At 42.0% G+C, this 19,548-nt stretch overlaps 1 protein-coding gene across 4 annotated transcripts in view; it reads left to right on the plus strand.

Moving 5' to 3' along the window:
- LOC113013452 (helicase ARIP4-like) overlaps positions 1 to 13,981 on the plus strand; it is a 54,372-nt gene extending 40,391 nt beyond the window's left edge. For all 4 annotated transcript variants that reach the window (XM_026154354.1, XM_026154355.1, XM_026154357.1 and 1 more), the window contains 20 exons: positions 829 to 962; positions 1,188 to 1,361; positions 4,373 to 4,590; positions 4,761 to 4,943; positions 5,472 to 5,605; positions 6,345 to 6,541; positions 6,701 to 6,904; positions 6,993 to 7,131; positions 7,214 to 7,391; positions 7,502 to 7,714; positions 7,936 to 8,054; positions 8,215 to 8,339; positions 8,942 to 9,041; positions 9,136 to 9,341; positions 9,924 to 10,099; positions 10,668 to 10,864; positions 11,046 to 11,245; positions 11,358 to 11,447; positions 11,683 to 11,778; positions 11,900 to 13,981. In XM_026154354.1, the coding sequence (XP_026010139.1) occupies positions 829 to 962; positions 1,188 to 1,361; positions 4,373 to 4,590; positions 4,761 to 4,943; positions 5,472 to 5,605; positions 6,345 to 6,541; positions 6,701 to 6,904; positions 6,993 to 7,131; positions 7,214 to 7,391; positions 7,502 to 7,714; positions 7,936 to 8,054; positions 8,215 to 8,339; positions 8,942 to 9,041; positions 9,136 to 9,341; positions 9,924 to 10,099; positions 10,668 to 10,864; positions 11,046 to 11,245; positions 11,358 to 11,447; positions 11,683 to 11,778; positions 11,900 to 12,981 (4,165 nt within the window). In that variant the 3' untranslated portion in view covers positions 12,982 to 13,981. The remainder of the gene's footprint in view (positions 1 to 828; positions 963 to 1,187; positions 1,362 to 4,372; positions 4,591 to 4,760; positions 4,944 to 5,471; positions 5,606 to 6,344; positions 6,542 to 6,700; positions 6,905 to 6,992; positions 7,132 to 7,213; positions 7,392 to 7,501; positions 7,715 to 7,935; positions 8,055 to 8,214; positions 8,340 to 8,941; positions 9,042 to 9,135; positions 9,342 to 9,923; positions 10,100 to 10,667; positions 10,865 to 11,045; positions 11,246 to 11,357; positions 11,448 to 11,682; positions 11,779 to 11,899) is intronic.
- The last annotated feature ends 5,567 nt before the right edge of the window (positions 13,982 to 19,548 follow it).

The following is a 19,548-nucleotide window of genomic DNA, read 5'->3' on the forward strand; positions in this document are numbered from 1 at the left end:
CCAGTGGTACTGGTACGTTGCACATAGTGGAAGCAGATCAACCGCTAAATGGTTGAAACTTGGATACAGTTGGGTTTTACAACTTGACAATGATCCCAAACACAAATCAAACCTGGTTTTGGTCTGTTTAATGACTGACTGTAATGTAATCAGTCATTACATTAGAATGGCATTCCCTATTGAAAATTTGTGGACTACACATAAAAGCTGGGTCTGTTCCAGGAAACCAATTTAAATTAACGCATCTACCAAGAGTGCTCAAATATTAAGCCAGAAGTATTCTTGTCATACTTGCTGAAAGCTACCAAAAGGGTCTGGTCGAGGGACATTTAACTAATTTAATAAAGACGGCCACATTATGTATGCTGTCCAATCATTCCATCCTAGAAAAAGAACAGACTGAAGAAATCAAGCTAACTTTCCCATGTTGTTCTAGCAGGTAGTGTAAATCAGGTTGTCCTTCAACATGAGGACACAAAACAAGTGGGGTTCTTCGAATGAGCCTAGCAGTAATGGCAGTAATTTTTCCTCCAAAGCAAAACAAAGCATTTAAAAAGTCTTTGATAATTCTTTGTGGCTTTTTCGCTGAGTCACACATTTCACAGTGCGCAACTCTCTTGGTTCCAATTTATTATTAAACGCTGACTAATGTAGCTTTAAAGAAAGTAATGATGTGACTATCATAATTAAGCCCCTGCGAGTATTCCAGTGTGAGAAGAATGATTCATCAGCAATCGAACACGTGCACAGTGCAAACTGTATGGTTACAGTTTGTGAAATTCTAAAACTAGAATAAAAGCAAACCGATTTGTTGCTGTGTTTGCGCAGGAAGTTACTGAAGGAGCATCAGTTGGAGGCAGTGACCAAAGCGGCCCAGCAGGAGGAGCTGGAGAGAAGGCGCCGTCTGGAGCAGCAAGGACAACAGGATTTCCCCATACCGCTGCTGCCCGAATACACAACTGGTGAGAGTGTGTGCACAAACATGCAAACTCGCTGCTCCATCAGACAGTAACTGTCTAAACTGTACAACAAACTGCAATTTCAAGTTTGTATCCAGGTTCAGAAAAAACGACTCGATTTTGCTTTCTTTTTGATCATCTCACAGCTGTTTTTTTTCTCTTTTCATCCCTCATTTGTCCCCAAATCTTCTTCCAATACTAACGTCACCTACGTAACCTTTTCTCCAGGCGATGTGACAACGCATGCGTCGTCATCGGCAACGTCAGCAGCATCTCAGCAAGAAGTGAACTCGAGCAGACGGGAGGTGATCTGTGTGGACTCGGGCAGCACGGGCATCAGTGAAGACGACAGCAAGGCTAACATACCCGCCTCTGTTAGCCCACAACACACACACAAAACAGGTAAGAGACACAGACAGAGGAAGGCAAAAAAAAAAAAAAGTAATGCCAAGTGTTTTAGACCAACTTAAACCAGCAGCTCAGTTCAGTTTGAACAAGAGCTTTTATTCTTATTGTCAAAGGACATCACTTGAAATCAGATGTTTCTCAAAGCAGACAGAAAAAAACTAACAGAAACAAGATGTTTGTCTGGTTCCAACGTCCCTTTTTTGTGCGTTTTATGACTGAAGAGTCGTTACTTAGCTGTGTTATTGCACGCTGTTGTTGTTTTACATTTCAAGGGAATACTTGAGGTTTCTTTCAGTCAGCATATTTCCTTTTCAGTCTTTAGAAGAAGTATTCAAAAATGCTTGTGTTAAAAAAAATGTGAGGTATATTTTAAAAAAAAAACTAAACACAGTTTGCATTTTGTGGACAAAGACTTGGAGTACTGACCCTTTTCTTGTAATCTCAGGGTGTATTTTACATGTATCATGGAATAATCGTAGAGGGGACGGTCGCCTAACTGGACAAAACCTTTAAAAAGCAGAATCCTTATTGTTACAAAGCCCAAACACCACAGTGTGCAGCAACTTTTCGTTTTTCGGGACATTCAGGATTTTAGTGTATTTCTTTTCCCATTCATTCCTCATCACGTTTAACAGAAGTTTGAGGGCAGATTCAACTTGCAGAAACTTGGATTTTAAGTTTAAGCCATCTGGTTATAAGCTCAAAACCATGTTAGGTCTTTAAAACTTCCAGGATCAATCTCACTTTAAGGACTGGCAGCTTCTCCAGGCTCTCAGTTTCAGCTGTGGCAGGCTGCAGACTTCCTCTTTGGGTTATTTAATTGGTTTGCCTTATTAGTGCAGAATGAAGTATTGTCCGTTTATGCTATCAGGCGTTGCACAATTGCTGTCATGACTTATGTAAAAGTGACTCATCTGTTCTACTCAAACATGTAGCAGTTACATCACAGTGTCTGTCCTACTGTTGGATTTCTTGGTACTGAAGGTACTGAAGGCTGCACAATGCAAAATCATAAAGTCATAAAACATTTTACTACAGTCGGTGTTGAGAAACAGTAGATCCACAGTGTGCACCTTCTCTTTTTCTTTACACAACATAATGTTAAAGTTCAAGCTCGACCGTAAAGAGGGGTGTGTGTGTGTGGGGGGGGGGGGGCACACTGACCCATCAAAAGGAAATATCTCGCAACTGTAGCAGTTTGACGTTGTCTGGTGGAAACCTCACATCTCATCAGCCTTTTAAAGATTAAGCAAACCAGCCTCAATAGCCTCATGACAGGCATGCGTTTATTAAATTACACACTCTGTTTCAAAATGCTTTCTGAGCCCAGGGGTCTGGAAAGCTGACGCAGTAAAAGACCCGACAGATTGAATTTCCAGAAGAAGAAAAAAAGGAAGATTTGAAAGACAGCCTGAACTTGAATATCGAATGAGGTTTTTACTCCAAAAACCACAAGTCAGCACATATTTAGGTGTCCATTCATCTGCAGAGATGAACAGAAATCAGCATTTATGTTCAACATCACGTCTGTAAACTACAGGAAGTCGTATGGGTTCTGTTTTGTGACTGCAGCTCTAGTTTCGCTCTCGCAGCTGCCTCAGTAGAGCCGCTGGAAAGGAAGCGTCCCATTATTTCAAATGAAAACTTGCTGATTACTTTACTTGTGATTAAAAAAAAGAAAAGAAAAGAATCCTTCAAGGGAGGATTTTGTAAAAACATTTAAACTTAATTACTAAAAGTCTTACAGCACCAATTTAAACTGAGGTCAAAATTCTCCCTGCTTCCTGTAAAGGTTGTGTGTCTGTGTGTGCGTGTGTGAGTTATAAATTGCAGGGTGTTTTCGTAGATTAGCTGCCATGTGCATCAGAATATTTAGAACCTTCAGAGAGTACATCATGTACTGTTCCCTTATTGCCCAAGTGCGCACTCTCTCACACCCTCACACAGTCACAAACATTCAGAAAGCCACTCAAGGATAAACACACACGCACACAGTTTGGTATAAACACATATATTTCAGTGTCGGGGCCAGAAGATGAAGGCAAACCGTAGACACACATACCTGCAACACAAACAAATGAGGATGGGAGGGTGAGAGAGATGGCCGTGATAAACAGAGACAGTTAATATGTAGATGTGAAAGCTGAGAAAGACAAAAGCAAAGAGGAAAAAAGGCAAATGTAAGGGGGAGAGGGGAAGGGAGATGAAAGGGGAAAGTGTGGGTCTGTGTGTGTGTGGGGGGGCAGATCAGAGTGGGTCTGTGGAGCAATAAAGCCGGCTAATCCTGGTTATGAGCCAGAACACACTCACATAACAAACACACACACTTTCACCACAGTGGCACAGTGACATTTCTAGTTTGGGTTGCATAACCAGTCTCCCCCTCCACTCTAATCCTACTTGTATAACCAGCCATTCACTGCAGTTATATAAGCTCTCTCTCCCTCTCTCTCTCGCGCGCACACACACTAACATACTGACACACACCACCTCTTCCCGTTGTGCCCTCACAGGCTGCCAGCTTGTGTAACTTTAACCACTTGATACCGCTGACGTTGAATTCCTTTTTTTATCAGATATGGATTTCGGTCGTTCCATTTCCAAACGCGCACGCACATAACCTTCGCGTTTGAAGCAGCGTCATACAAGATGCGACCAGTGACCCCTGTTACTTGACATGAATGTATGAAGGCCATTAAAAAGAAGGAGGGCTTGTTTTCATTGGAATAGCTGCTGCAAGATTTCTCAATCTTTGGCACTTGGGCCGCTGGGCCTGTTTATTCACAATCTCTCATTCTGTGTGTCTCAAAAGCGAAACAGCCCTGCTCACCACGAAAACAGCATGAAATGCACCGATTCTTAAAGTGTTTATCATTTAACCTAGTAGAATTACCAATTTTACATAATTAATAACTTCTCCAGTTTGCAATTTCTCCTCCACCCCCAAAAAAATGATGAAAATTTTTTATATGCAAGTGTTTGTGTACTCTCTCCGGCCTGCGCAGACGTCATAGATCTGAGCTATGGCGAGGACGACTCCATCGTCCACGTTAGCGAGTCTACAGCTGAGGAAGAAGAAAGCGAGCCGAGCGACGCCCACATCAACGATACCCTCAACCAGCCGGACGCCCAGGGGAGGGTGCTGGTCAACCTGAACCATCCGACTACAGAGGAAGACATCTTCCTGTCGCCTCAGCTGGCCAGAGCAGTGAAACCTCATCAGGTACTAATGTAGCAGCACCTAGTGTAACTTTTTGAAAAATCCAAAAAAAGGAGAATTTATTCATTGTGTTTAAAAAGTCCTTTAATGTCAATTTTGTAAAGCCCCATAAATCCTGACCCCGGAGTTTCACTCTCTCTGCTTTTCTTATGCTGCCTCTTCCTCCTTCTCAGATTGGGGGAATCCGTTTTCTGTACGATAACCTGGTGGAGTCGGTGGAGCGCTTCAGCAGCAGCAGTGGATTCGGCTGTATCCTGGCACACAGCATGGGCCTGGGAAAAACGCTGCAGGTCATCTCCTTCATCGACGTCCTCTTCAGACGCACCCAGGCTCACACCGTGCTCGCCATCGTACCTGTAAGAACCCGCGGGTTTGATCTTGGTGTAGTAGAACGGAGAAGGAATCAATAAATGCTCAGATATATGGAAGAAGAGAAAAATCTAAGTGGATTAAATCAAAAGATATAAGTGAATAGATGAATAATAGAATAAGTGCAGGGACACGTTTTGCCTGCGAGCTTTCGATCGATAGAAAGAAAGTGTGTGTAAAAGTTGATGTGAAGAGAAACTCAGAGAAAAGGGCATGTTAATAAATAATGTTAAGATGTTCTGCAGCTCACGCTTGCATGAATTATTGATCGTATTTATCCTTGAGTTCTATTATCTTAAAATGATTTTGCATCAAAAGGGAAAATGAAACACAAAAAACGGAACACATTTGCTGGACTTGTGAAGCTGGAAGGCAAGACGCTTGTTGCCTTTGTTTGGAGTGAGGTTTCTGAGCTGTCACTCTTATGACGTGAACAGAATTCTTATAGAAATTAGATGATAAGCTATAAGAGGGTTTGGTGATTTTTTAAAATGTATATATTTTTGTTGTTCCAGGTGAACACGCTGCAGAACTGGCTGTCAGAGTTCAACACCTGGGTCCCGCCCCCTGAGGCTTTACCTCCAGATCCTGATCCTGCAGTGGTGACACCACGTACCTTTAAGGTTCACATTCTCAACGATGAACACAAGTGAGTAACAAACACACTTCTTTTTCTTTTTTTTTTAACCTAATCCTTTTTAAGATTGGGCGCTTAAAAACAACCACGTCTTTGTTGTTTTGCTCTATCACACTAGACAGAATTCAAATTGATTAAATGTTATGTAATCATCGAGGAAGAACCAAAAACAATAAAAATCCTGCAGGTTCTCTCCTCCTCACACAGACAGCAGGGTCAAAGCAGTCAGGAAGTGTTTCATTTATCTGCCTTTAAAAAAACCAAAAAGACTAAGCTGACCCTCTGGTCGGCCTGTGAGCTTAATCCCCGTCTGGCCCGTCCTTTCTCCCGTCTCTCTAGTATCTTCCCTCCCAACAGCTGCTGGATTTCTGCTGGAAAAGATTTTCTGATTCTCACGCGTATGTGAATGTCTGAAAATATTTATTTAATATAAGATAATCGGATATTATTACAGGATTTCCTCCCTTCTTTGACTCATTTTCTTCGCCTTTAGTCATACATCTCACACTTTTTCATAGGTTTCACTTAAAGGTGCTTCGAATCACATTTAAGCTCATCACTCAAAGGAAAACATGCCTCCAGCTTTCTTTCTCTTTTTTTTCTTCTTTTTTTTATTGAACTGTAATGAATGTTATCTTTTTAGGAAAACACTTTTACTTTGTGGATTGCTGCCAGGCAAAAATATATTTCATTGTCTTACCTTTGAGAAACACAAGCAGTAACCAACCTGATATCTTCTGGTGATATCCAGGAATACTACAGCCAGGGCAAAGGTGGTGGAGGACTGGGCTCGGGACGGGGGCGTGCTGCTGATGGGCTACGAGATGTATCGCCTTTTGTCACTGAAGAAGAGCTTCGTGGCTGGAAGGAAAAAGAAGAGCAAGAAAGCAGCGGGACCTGTCGTCATCGACTTGGATGAAGAGGACAGGCAGCAGGAGCTACTTAAAGGTTGGAGAGACTGGGGATGATGATAGAGGTTGCAGGACAGGAAGGACAGGACGTGAAGTAAAAATGGGAGAAATGCAAAGACTAGAAGTTTCAGATTACAGCGCAAGAACAATCAGAATTGCAAATTAGATTAAAAATATCCCCACTTGTTCTCTGTAGGTATCGAGAAAGCTTTGGCTCGGCCCGGTCCAGACGTGGTAATCTGCGACGAAGGACATCGCATCAAGAACTGTCACGCCAGCACGTCGCAGGCTCTAAAGAACATCCGAACCAGACGCCGTGTGGTCCTCACCGGTTACCCGCTCCAGAACAACCTGATTGAATACTGGTGCATGGTCGACTTTGTCCGGCCCGATTTTCTAGGTACGGAGCAACCTGTGCCTCGTTTCAGCAGACGAGCATTAGCAGTTAATGTCAACACTGCAGCTTTTACACCCTGTGCACATTTCAGGTACGCGGCAGGAGTTCAGCAACATGTTCGAGCGTCCCATTCTGAACGGCCAGTGTGTGGACAGCACACCTCAGGACATCCAGCTGATGAGGTACAGGAGCCACGTCCTGCACAGCCTGCTGGAGGGCTTTGTACAGAGGTAAGGGTCACTGTCATTGTCCATAAAAGAAAAGCTCAGTGAGGTTTTTGCGAATATTGATTGTAATTTGTCTTTAATCCAGACGAGGCCACGATGTCCTGAAGGACCAGCTGCCTTCTAAGGAGGAGCATGTGATTCTGGTGCGTCTGTCTCCCCTGCAGAGGGCCCTCTACACAGAGTTCATGAACCGCTTCAGAGAGGCAGGAAACACGGGCTGGCTCAGCCTCAACCCGCTCAAAGCGTTTTGCGTCTGCTGCAAGGTGAGGAGTGCGAGCGTGTGTCTGGATCTCTTCAGAAACTTTGTTTCACTGGTGACGATAATGACATTTATATATAGTTTTTTTAAATATAAATTTGCGTTATTCTTCAGATTTGGAACCATCCAGATGTCCTGTATGAGGCTCTGCAGAAGGAAAACCTGGCAAGCGACCAGGATTTAGACCTTGATGACATCACCTCTACAGGACGATGTCCGGCACCAACCAATCAAAAGCCCAAGAACCTGGACAACTCTAACCCCGTCGGTGGCCTGAGCCTTAACCAGCTGCAGGAGAAAGCCAATCAGGTCATCACATATGAATGGGTACGTTGGAAGACTATTAGAAAAGTGCGATCCAATCAAAGTTAACAAATGTTGGTACTGAAATTTTAAATAGTCCATGCTGTGTTCAGATGTGAGAAAACTGGCCCATAGTTCCCATCTGTAACCTCACTTTTTCAAAATCAGTGAAACTGCTTATATAGGAAAAACCTCTGAAGCTGGTCTGCAAGCAGTTTTTACAGTCTGTCTTCTCACGCGGACAGGCAAAGGACATCATGACTGACTACAAGCCTGGCATCCTGGAGAACTCTGCAAAGATGGTTCTGCTGTTCCACCTGATAGAGGAGAGTGTCAGAAAGGGAGACAAACTCCTCGTCTTCAGGTAAAAGATGTAAAAAGTGCTAGGATGCAGATTTTTGATTCGAAAGAAAAAGTAATAAAAATCTTTACTTTTCAACAATTTTGCATTCCATTACTTACACTCGTGCACCTCATGGATCAGATTTCTTATCCCCCCCCCCCGTCCGTCTGCCTTCTTGCAGTCAGAGTTTGTCCACGCTGACCGTGATCGAGGATTTTTTGGCTAAGAGACCAGTGCCTCCATCACCCAATGTGCCCAGCAGAGACAGACCCAATCAAAACTGGGTCCGCAACCTCAACTACTATCGTAAGTAATCATGAGGTTTCTGAGGTGCGAAACAGCGCTCTATGTAATATGCTAAACCGAGCCGCTAATTATGCTGAACTGATGAGTCTGTTCTCTTTGGGGGAACTGACTGCAATGCTTTGGGTGCTGCCACTCTCATTGACTTGCCATGAGTGCTGCCACCTGCTGGTGTTTTCGATTTCTTTAAATAATACCTATATGTTGATTTATCATTTTTCTGCAAGCCAGTGTTTTCATTTACAGCTGTTCTATTTGTGGGGTTCATGTGTCGTAATTGATAAGAATGATCCACAGATATTTATAAAGATCTGTCATCCAAGATCAAATTACAGTTAATGTTTTATTTTAACTGGTTAGTTGAGCTCTAATAATATGAATCCTCAGCTGTAACTTGTCTCTATATACATGGTACTTTATCTGTACAGTCCATATAATAGCATATGGGGATTCAAATATTGAAGGGTAAAGTTTCACTGTACTGTGAAACAAGCAAGCAAGCGGTATAAATTCAGAGAAAAACAGGAAGAGAAGAGCTACAAGAATATAAAACTTAAAGAACATGAGAACCTCTTAGATATGAGTTGCCGTGTGATATTTTGAAGGACTGGATGGAAGCACAACTGCCTCAGAGAGAGAGCGACTGATAAACCAGTTCAATGACCCCTCCAACACCTCCGCATGGGTTTTTCTGCTGTCAACCAGGTAACACGCTCTCCACACTAATTATATCAATATTATAGGTCATAAATCTTAAAAGGAGTAATCAGCTTACTGCTGTCCCGTCTGTTCCTGCCAGGGCTGGTTGTCTAGGTGTGAACCTGATCGGGGCAAACCGCGTGGTGGTTTTTGACGCCTCCTGGAACCCGTGCCACGACGCCCAGGCCGTGTGCCGTGTCTACCGCTATGGGCAGAGGAAGCCGTGCCACATCTACAGGCTGGTGTGCGACTTTACGCTGGAGAAGAAGATCTACGACCGCCAGATCTCCAAACAGGGCATGTCTGGTGAGTCGGAAACATGTGAAAAAGCGCTGCAGAGAGTTCCAACAGAGCTGCAGTCAAATAACCTCTCCTAAAATATGTGCGTGGTAACGTTTTAGTTACTTAAAAATGCATTGCATACAGGAGCATTTGTCACAGACATTTTCCTGTATTTTTAACCAGAAATAACTCAAATTTTAAAAAAAGGAGGAGGAAAGGGAAAAAATAAGGAAAAATTATAAGACGTGGAGATTGTATTCAACCTCCATCATCCTCACTTCATGGAAATTTCACTCCCTTCAAACATCTGTCAGTGTTGAAATTCACTGAAAACCCCAAGTGTAGGTTCCTCTGTGCGAGCAGAACCCCTAAAACTAAATAATAAGCTCTGAGGCAAAGTCAGAGCTCTTCTGCCAAGAGGCTCTCGTCTGACACTGAAGTGTCTCAAGTGTTTGCTGTAAGCTTTGTCTGGTGAGACGAATACATCGAGGCCATTCAAATGTAGCCATTTCTGTCTACATTTTTTTTCCTTAGATGAATCTTTTTCCAAACAATTTTACCTCAATGTCTTAGTTCTTCTGCTTTTTTTCCCTTTCTGTCAATCAGACCGCGTTGTGGATGACCTGAACCCCGTGCTGACCTTCACCAGGAGAGAAGTTGAGTCTCTTCTTCATTTTGTGGAGGAGGAACCAGACTCATCTAGCATCCATCTGCAGCCCAACGACAGAATGGAGAGCATCCTCAAGAAGGCCCTGCACCTCAATCCCCACCTGATTACAAAGGTATGAGGAAACATATTGTCCCCATACGCCCTCTAGAGGCGATTACAAATAGAGCATAGACGCTCCTGCACTCCATTGTGTATTTTTTCCATTGTTCACTACGATTTGATGAAGATAAAAACTTGTTTTCTACAGACAGAAGTCTCCTTAAGTAAGCTTGTTTATGTTTTAGAGTTCTCTGCTAATTGAATAAGCCCCTAGCTGTCATTACAGCAGGATGACATGTCCAAGTGTGTCCATAGTTGCCAACTAAAATCCATTTTTGGAACTATGGGAAGTATGCCAAGGAGTTACAGTGAAGCTTTGTTTTACATTTATAACACTATTTTAAACAGCTTGTGAGGTTCTGGAGATTAAGACGTGATGAGTCATCACATAATTACACCCCTTTTTGTGGCTCGCTTTAAAAAGCAGAGAATCTTCCAATTGGCGTTCTCATGAATTTTATTAAATTGAATTGGTATAAGCTGGAAAAAATATAAATGTATAGGATGAGGTCATCATAAGTGAGGTAATCGTGCAAACTTGGAGCAGAACACTGATCAGCTTTCAACCTCCTCCTTTCTAGCAACCATTCCCCCACGAGTCCTTGCTGATAGACCGCAGGGAGCTGAAGCTGAGCAATGCAGAGAAGAAAGCAGCAAAGAAGGGCTACGAGGCTGAAAAGAGGGCCTCGGTGCCATACACCCGCCCTTCCTACGCTCACTATTACCCTGCCAGTGATCAGAGCCTTACCAACATCCCTGCCTTTAGCCAGAGAAACTGGTTAGTAATTGACATCTACAATCCCAGTATGTATGCTAACAAGCTACCGTAAATCCAGTTCGTATCACTTGTCTCATAATCATTTTAAAAGGTTGAGCATTTATCAAGTAAACCCTCCTTCAAAAAAATAAAGACAAGTCATAAATCAAGAGTAAAAAACAGAAAATCTCTGTCTATTCAGGCGTCCTCCCACTAGCACTGAAGAGAAGCCAGTGGCCAGTGTCAGGCCAGTCCAGTCAACTCCAGTCTCTATGATGCCCCGCCAGGCATCTGCAAGCTCTGCCCCAGGCAATGACTCTTCTAAATGCAGCCTCGGAGGCTTCCCTGTCAACTGCCTGCAGAAAGCTGGCGTGTTTGTACAGAAAATTGTCACCACCACTGGTAAGCAGATTCTCCATGCACTCCATTTTATCCCTATTCTTTCTGTCAGTACTAAAGATTACTATTTCTTTATGGCCTTAAACTCTGATTGTCTTTCTTTATCTCTTTATAGACATAGTGATTCCAGGCACCAACAACTCCACAGATGTCCAGGCCAGGATCACCGCTGGAGAGAGTATCCATGTCATCAGGGGCACTAAAGGTACAATACCGCTTTGTTATACATGTCAGTTCTTTTGTGCGGTGGTCACAAAATGCAGATAATTGTGTGAACGTGTCCTTGTTCCAGCTGTTTTTTGTTTGTTTTTTGTTATTATTGAAGAGATTATTTAAAAAAAACTTTTGGTATTTGTCGAGTTAGTCGGGTAAAAAGATGTAATAATGAAATGTTTTCATTTAATTCTAATAACGGTTTTGTTTACCTGTGGCTTTCATAGGGACTTACATCAGGACATCTGATGGCCGAATCTTTGCCATCAGAGCAGCTAATAAGGCCAAGTCGGTGGAGGAGAGTTCAACAGCACCACCCAAAGGTAGGATGATTCCCTTACAATAACACCTCTGAAAGCATGTAACCCTAGTTACTGTATTTACGTACCATGTCAGAGATGCTTGAATTCTTGTAAAGCTTAAATCCAATTCTTTTCCCCTCAGATTTGCAAGCACCCCCTCCAGAGGTTCCCACCCATGTCAGTAACGGTTGCCTGTCACCCAAGACTGTGCCCCGCCCTCTTTCCCCCGACAGCCCGGAGATCATTAATGAGTTGCAGCGCTATACGGGCGGCGCAGGAGCTGGTGGGTCAGCAGGCTCTGCTGTTCATCTGCCAGAGAGCAGCGTGAGCAGCCTGCCCTCAACCAAACTGGTTCAGACCAATGGCAGCGGTGGGAGTGGGTTATTAAGTGGAAATCTGAGCCACCATGATGCCTCTGTGACTAATGTCATTCAGCCCAACATGGATGCCACTGCCGCCCAAGATCTGAGAACGGGCTCCAAGCGCAAAGCCTCCACCCCATCCTTGGATGAGCGGGCCAGTAAGCAGCCTTCTGCCGGCAAGCACTCCTCAGCCCCTGTGGCCTCGCAGGGCTTCCCCTTCACTGGGGGCTATGGGCTCCCCCCTATGGGTCTAAACTCTGGCATGCTGGGTGGTTCACTGGGGCATCCGCTTTTCATGGGGGCAGGCTCGCATTACTTCCAGCCCCCCCACACTCAGCTGAGTGACGCCAGTTACATGTACCCAGATCGGCATGGGTGGAACATGGGCGGAGCCGGCACTGTTCCCACTTCCTCTCCTTCCTCATCACTGATGACAACCACCGCTCCCACCGTCTCATCTTCCTCCTCAACATCATCATCCTCTCCATCAGTCAAAGCTGCCAGTTCACTTTCAGGAGCCTTGCCACCATTCATGCTGAGCTCCAACATGCCAGGCATGGCTGGGATGCTCCCACCAGGCTTCCCTCTGTCGTATAGTCCATCTCTGGCGAGCCTCTACACCAGCTCAATGCTCCCAGGAGGGGTGTCGGGCCCAGCTGCTACTCCCGGCCCAGCTGGAGCCAGTTTCTTGTCCCAATACCCTCCTACTGCTGCATCCAGCTCCTCCTCATCTTCCCCTTCTTCCTTCTCCCCCTCAGCTCGGTCCGAGGGTCAGCGAGGCCCGGTGCTGGTGAACAGCGGGAATGTCAGCAGCATCAGCAGCTCAGATGAAGATGATGTAATTGAGGTGAGGGGACAGTGACAAAAGAATGATGTCCTTTTGTGAGAATGCTTTCAGAAATTGTAATAGTCACCATAAAAGAATGGCAGCCCATTTGCCAGGATGCAGGTTTCCAAGAGGCCAAGATGAAATTAAATTAAATGAAATGAGGAAAAAATGACAGACATTTAAGGTGTTGAGATCTGAGGCCCTGCTGAAGTGTTTCTCCTGAACATCTCTACTTGCCTTGAAGAAATGGTCTGAATGGGGATTTAACAGTGACTGGACAGAGAGAGATAATCGTGATGCTGAATATCAGAAGAAGAATCCTGATAAAGGCTTAAAAACCCTCCAAAGGGATGGAGAAAATAAAAGTTTGAAGATTTTGAGCTTCCAAAAAAAACTGTTCTTTTTTTTTTTTTTGTCCAATGCCGGCATTAAGATGCTTATCACTGGACTGAGTACTGCTGAGTATGGGCCTATAGTGACCACAAGCGGCCACTAGTTATACTGTTGACTTTTAGAGATACTAGCTCTGCAGCTTTGCTAAGTGTCAAGACTTTTGCTTTCCGCTAATTAAAAAGAGGAGCTGGAGTTGCTTGTGAAACAGGTTTTGCTATTACATTAGCTGGTAGCACAGTTTATTTCATAACTGAAGTGGTATCGTCCATCACTTGTTGCTACTGAACACTTCTTAAAACGGCAAACGCAACGGTTACAAGATCACACAGAAGTTTTAGAGAGCGTTTTTGACAGAACGTAATAATAACTCACTGCCAGGACAGGTGTATTGTAGGATTTTTGTTCTTGAAAGAACACACAACAGATGTGAGATCATATTGAAATACTGAAGAAACAGTTGTGCTTTGAGGATGAGGTTAAAGATATTCACTGAAACTTTAAAAACTAATGAAAGAATGTACGCTTAATCAAATGCCTTTACACCGGGCCTTTTTGAAAAGACTCCTTCTCTTTAGGCATCAGATGTGGGAAGATTTGTTTTTCTTCTTTTTGTGCGTGTTTTTTCTATTTATGTAATCTCTGATTGCCTAAAAAAAACAACAGCCAGGTGAAAATGAGGAAAAAAATAAACTGTGTCCCAGTGAGGTGTCCTCCTTGTAGCGGAGAAACAACCAACAGAAAATGCCTTTTTGCCTCCATCTTTCTGAATGTTAACTGTGAGAGAGGCGAGGTAAAGAGAGACAGACAGTCGCCATGGCTCTCTGAATCTCACCCACAGTCTTACTGTAGCCTAGTGAAAAACGATGCAAAACACTCACTCAAGCCTATATATGTATTTGTACAACCCCAGAGGAACGCTCGTGTTATTACTGTGTTTGTAACTGCTTGTTGTGTTTTTAAGGGTTGCAAAAGGAATCATTAAAAAAGAAAAGAAAAAATTTAGATTCATGTTACTCGGTTTGGTAACATGTTTTGAGAGAGATTTCACCTCTGCTCTGCTGTTTTTCCTTTTTCTTTCTCTGTTTCATCTCGGTTCGTGAACAGAGGTCAATGTGAAACCAAACCTTTTTTTTAGGGAGAGATGATGTAGCTTTGCCAAAAGGAAAAAGAAGGAAATGGCACATCTGAAACCTCCATCAAAGAGGATTGTGTCTTAAGAGACCAAATAATGCAGAGCAGATAAAAAATAAAAACAATCCTTTGCAGAAACACACTCTCTCTACAGCATGCTCACAGCTACAGTTGAGAAGTACATATCCATTTTTACACTGTAAAAAGATACAAATCTGTGTTTGACTGGGTGGAAGCTAGAAAATCTTCATAGTGTGACCAATTTCCCCTTTAAATTTGCTATAAATGGAGTCCGACCTATATATTGTGTATATCAGCCGATATTAATTTTTTGCCAATATTTCAGTTTTGGCATTTATAATAGATGGTGAATGGAAAATTCAAATAAGAGATTTTGGGGTGGGGGTTGCATCCACCAGAGGACAGTCTGCACTCGCAGCTAACACGTGTTTGGAACTACTAGCAGATCAGATGATTGTTGGGTAGAGCAAAAAAGAGCAATCCGCTACTTGTGACAATAAAACAATGTTATTTTTAAACTGCAGGGTTGGATGTTGGTCAAGACTCATAAATAGCTATAAATAAAAAATCTTAGGGAAATCTGTTTGTTTTCTGTGCGTGAAAGGAAAAAAATATCGGCTGATATATGAGATTTTTAAATCCTCAAATCCGATGTATCAGTAAACAATATCGGTACCAATATCGGCATCGGTTCTAAAAATCCCATATCAGTCCGGTTCTAGATGTAAACCATCAATCTGCTGTTCCAGCTGACCCCCCTCGGCCTAAACAGCTGCAGGAAGAGCTTTAAAAACCACTAGCTCTTTTGTTAAAGATAAAACAACGTCAAGTTAAGACTCAGCATTACCTGTCCTTTTCTCCCTCTTCCATGTGTTTGTTCTCCATACTGAAACTGTAAGTTTACTTGTGTTTCATTTTTGCTCTCTACAATGTTTGAATTTACCAAATTTATTTATTTATGACGGTGTATATTTATTCATTTGTATTTTTATTTTTTTACAATGTCTTTTTGGTTTCATTTGTTTCATCACTATCTTGTTTGTAAGATTTTTACAGTCATATTAGTATTGTTACTACAGTTTTTGTTTTTTAAGAACTAATGATAAGCCAGTCTGACCCAACACATGTGAAACTGTGCAGAACTTTGATGTGGACCAACCAATGTGTTATTAAGCACATTACTATCCAGGATAGCATAGAGTTAAAATCATATCTAATAACTGATCAGCCGTTTAATATGAAAAACCAAAAAACTGTCACCAGGGATATTCAACGACTGCACAGTGTTGAAATCATTTCCTATTTATCTGCGCTCAGATAATATAGATGCAAATTTTAGTATTGAATCTGAGCTAAATGAGCCATTTATGTGCATGCTAGCTCAATCACAAGTAATGGGTCAGAAACCGAGGCAGCCCAGCCCACTTATCATCTGGAAAAACAAAGCAAAACAACAACAATAAAAAAAAAAACCAATATCAAGTGCTTCTCCCCTTTTCTGTGCTGTATTACCATATCACCAGAATTGTCCAGGCGTGTCATCACCCCTGTGATGGCAAAACAGCAAGTTTTCCTCAGTGTTGAACTGTTTGGTTGTCAGCTCAGCGTTTGCTGCGCAGACTGACTGCTCTTTAGTTTCACAGCTTTCTACTTGAATTTACATATTTATTTATACAAATCAAGGTGGTCGGGCAAGCAGAGCCGACTGTCTGAATTCCATTTTAGGCGAGGTGAAGATTAAATCTGCTGTCTTTGAGGATTGGCTCCAGTCAAAGCTTGTTGTGTGGACAATGTGTATGACTTTGGATTACATCATTTTTTTTGTTTTTTGAAATTTGTAAATAAAAAGAAACATGTTCTAAATCATACTCTTCCTACTTTGTTTATATCAGCGGTGACCGATGCAGTACTTGCCCTCTTTATTTGTTATTCACACGCAGAGACTCACACATACATACAGGCAACTGAGGGCATCTAAATCTTACAACAGATTTGAAGAAGATACACTTGGAAGAGGTGCTGCAGTATATTTGTCTCGAAGTAACTCAGTTTTGCATGTTAATCTTCAATTTTATGCATGTGTAATCTAAAGTGAGACTTGAAGTTAGGGATAGAAGTATTCTAAGTGAGTTTTTAATTGCGTTAAAATGCCTGAAGCACTTCAAATAATAGGTTTCTCTTAAGTTAGATAGACCCTTAAGTCATTTAGGTCTATTATTCTTTAAAATTGAGATACATATTCACTCTAAATATAAAATAGTCAGGTTTTACTGTTGCCTCAGTCATGAACAGTAAGTTACACTGATTTAACTGGAGATAATAATAATAATAATAATAATAACCAGGAGGTTCAAATAAATAAGCTCATAGTAGCAAAACAGAAAAAAATGGTGCAGTTTTAAGAAAGTAAAAAAGCTCAAGTGAATTTGATAGTTTTACTCTATTGATTTCTTTCACCTCATACATGCTAGTGACTAGTTTCTGATCTGATTATTCCGTTTTGGTGACACTGACTCGATGTAACACGGAGGGTCAAATCAGGCTTGCATGTTCTACTTCATACTACTTGTGTGTGGGAGAAACTTTCAAAACAAGCAGACATTTACCCCTCAGGTGTAAAAGGCAGTGTGGATGCCCAAGCTCAGTGACCTTGACCTTAAGGACAAGGTCAGAGGTGAAGTTCTGAAAATTCTGTGAACAAGGTTACTCAAGAACGAAGCGACGTAGGAAAAAAAAAATCTAGGCCAGAAACAAGCTTCCACAAATATGATCGCTGAACATTTCCACCAAAGTCGCAAGAGAGATGTAAACTTCAGCTTTGGGCTGGTTTTCTGTGTCATTTACTTTATTGCTGTCATCAAAAGAAGAAACAGTGAACAATTTAAAGAATACATCAAGCTTTATTTCTAGTGTTCTGTGGTGTCTAAATAAGAAATGGTAGTATATTGTTTCATTTCAGCCATATATACAGGTATACGTGGATAACTGGAATAATTATTGCACTGCAGGAACAAATAGCCCCTCTGACAAAATGCAGTCACCCGCACCATCACTGCACTGTAGTAGCAAAGTAGCAGTTACTTTCCTAATATTAATTTAGCATAATCTGGCTGTTGGGAGAATATAATGAATATTACTGGTTATGTCACAGTTTTTATTAAACGCCTTTTATTTGTTCTCGAATTAAACTGCCAAAGCCTTAGGTCAGGGGTCTCAAACTTGAGGCCCGGAGGCCACGTGCGGCCCACGTCACCCCTTCTTGAGGTGAAGAAATAAAAAGCAATTTGGCCCTTTAAGTGACTTTTTTTGTCATTAGCCAAAAATGATTTTAACCCGCTGGGTTTATTAAAAATCACTACCCTTTCAGCTTGTTTGTGGCCAAAAGTGTCCACCAACAAATTAGGTCTTTCATTTTTAGCATTTTTATGGTTTTGTGCAATTTCTTCTGCATAAAGTTTTTAACTAACACCAGTTCTTTCCATAAATATAAAATAGTCATTACTTTTTACATTTTTAACTCTTTAAACAACAGTTTGTTTGTACAAGACAAACTCAAATCTCACAATTTTATATATTTGCAGTGCTGCTGGATTTTTTTGTATTTTAAATAGTAGAGTCTGGGACGTACTACTAAAATATTTTTTCTCCTACTAAATGCTTATTACCTTGTTGTGTTCTAAAATAAGATAAAATCAATAATGTAAAGAAAACCACAAGATCAGTTTGAACCAGAAAAACATTTTAGAAAGATGAACGTGAACATTTATGTTGTTGGGGATGGGGAAAAGGCATGAGAGAGAGTATCTGTCTGGGTGTGAGAGTCCTGCTTAGGTGGAACTGCAAATGGACAGACTGTGGTCCTTGCATGTAAACTTCCCACATTTGCAGCAGAAGCTGCCATTTCATCTCTTTCTGTCTGTGAAAAGGTCGCACTGCCTCCTGCCCTTACATTTAATGATAAGAGAGGGGCCTGCAGCAGCGCCCTGCACCATTTGTGTTCATCCTTCCTATAGTCATAAGGAAAAACAAATTCACACTTTATAGTTATCTTCACTCTCACTATCAGTCTCTCTTCATCTGATTCTCCACCCTTTGTTCAAAAGAATGACAGTTATAATATAAAAGAAAACAAACATGTAAGATCACATACAGAAATGAAACAGCATTAGTTGTTCATCTGTAAAAGAAAACTTCAACCTTAGTACGACCGAAGTGTAAGTGTCTTACAACCATTGTTGGGCAAGACACTTCACCCATTGCCTACTGGTGGTGGTCAGAGGGCCCAGTGTCCGGCAGCCTCGCCTCTGTCAGTGCGCCCCAGGGTGGCTGTGGCTACAATGTAACTTGCCATCGCCAGTGTGTGAATGTATGTGTGAATGGGTGGATGACTGGATGTGTAAAGCGCTTTGGGGTCCTTAGGGACTAGTAAAGCTCTATACAAATACAGGCCATTTACCATTTGTAAAATGATTAGAAACGTTACACCAACGACTACCGGTCATCTATTTAAATTACTTAGGATGGGATGGGCATTTCCTAGGGGTCCAGGTGTTGTGCCAAAAAGTGATCGTCGGGCAGAAAGTGATTGCTGTCCGTGGGAGCGCGCGCAGCTGCTTAAAACTGTAGAGTCCAGATTACTTACAGCTACTTCCGTGCAACTGATATAAGAAGCGGTAAGCTGAACACAGCTTCAACCGTCTGTTTGTTGAAAAATAGTAACGCGACCGCATTTTCTTGTTAGTAACAGTAACGGTGTTGTAACGGTAGGAATAGTAATTAATTAGATTACTCGTTACTGAAAAAAGTAACACCGTTAGTAACGCTGTTACTTGTAACGCTGTTACTTGTAACGCCGTTACTTGTAATGCCGTTATTCCCATCACTGGTCATAAGAGTAATAAGGCATCCAGCACTACAGACACAAGTGTGCCATGTGCAGTTTATTTCCCCAGATCACTAAAAGCACTACTGTTGCCATAATTTGCCCAAATCAAGGATCATCCCATGTGTTTAATCAAAACTGCTGTAACCGGTGACTGTTCTTAAGTAATGTCA

Source organism: Astatotilapia calliptera, chromosome 20 (assembly GCF_900246225.1).
Source record: "Astatotilapia calliptera chromosome 20, fAstCal1.2, whole genome shotgun sequence".
Lineage (NCBI taxonomy): Eukaryota > Metazoa > Chordata > Actinopteri > Cichliformes > Cichlidae > Astatotilapia > Astatotilapia calliptera.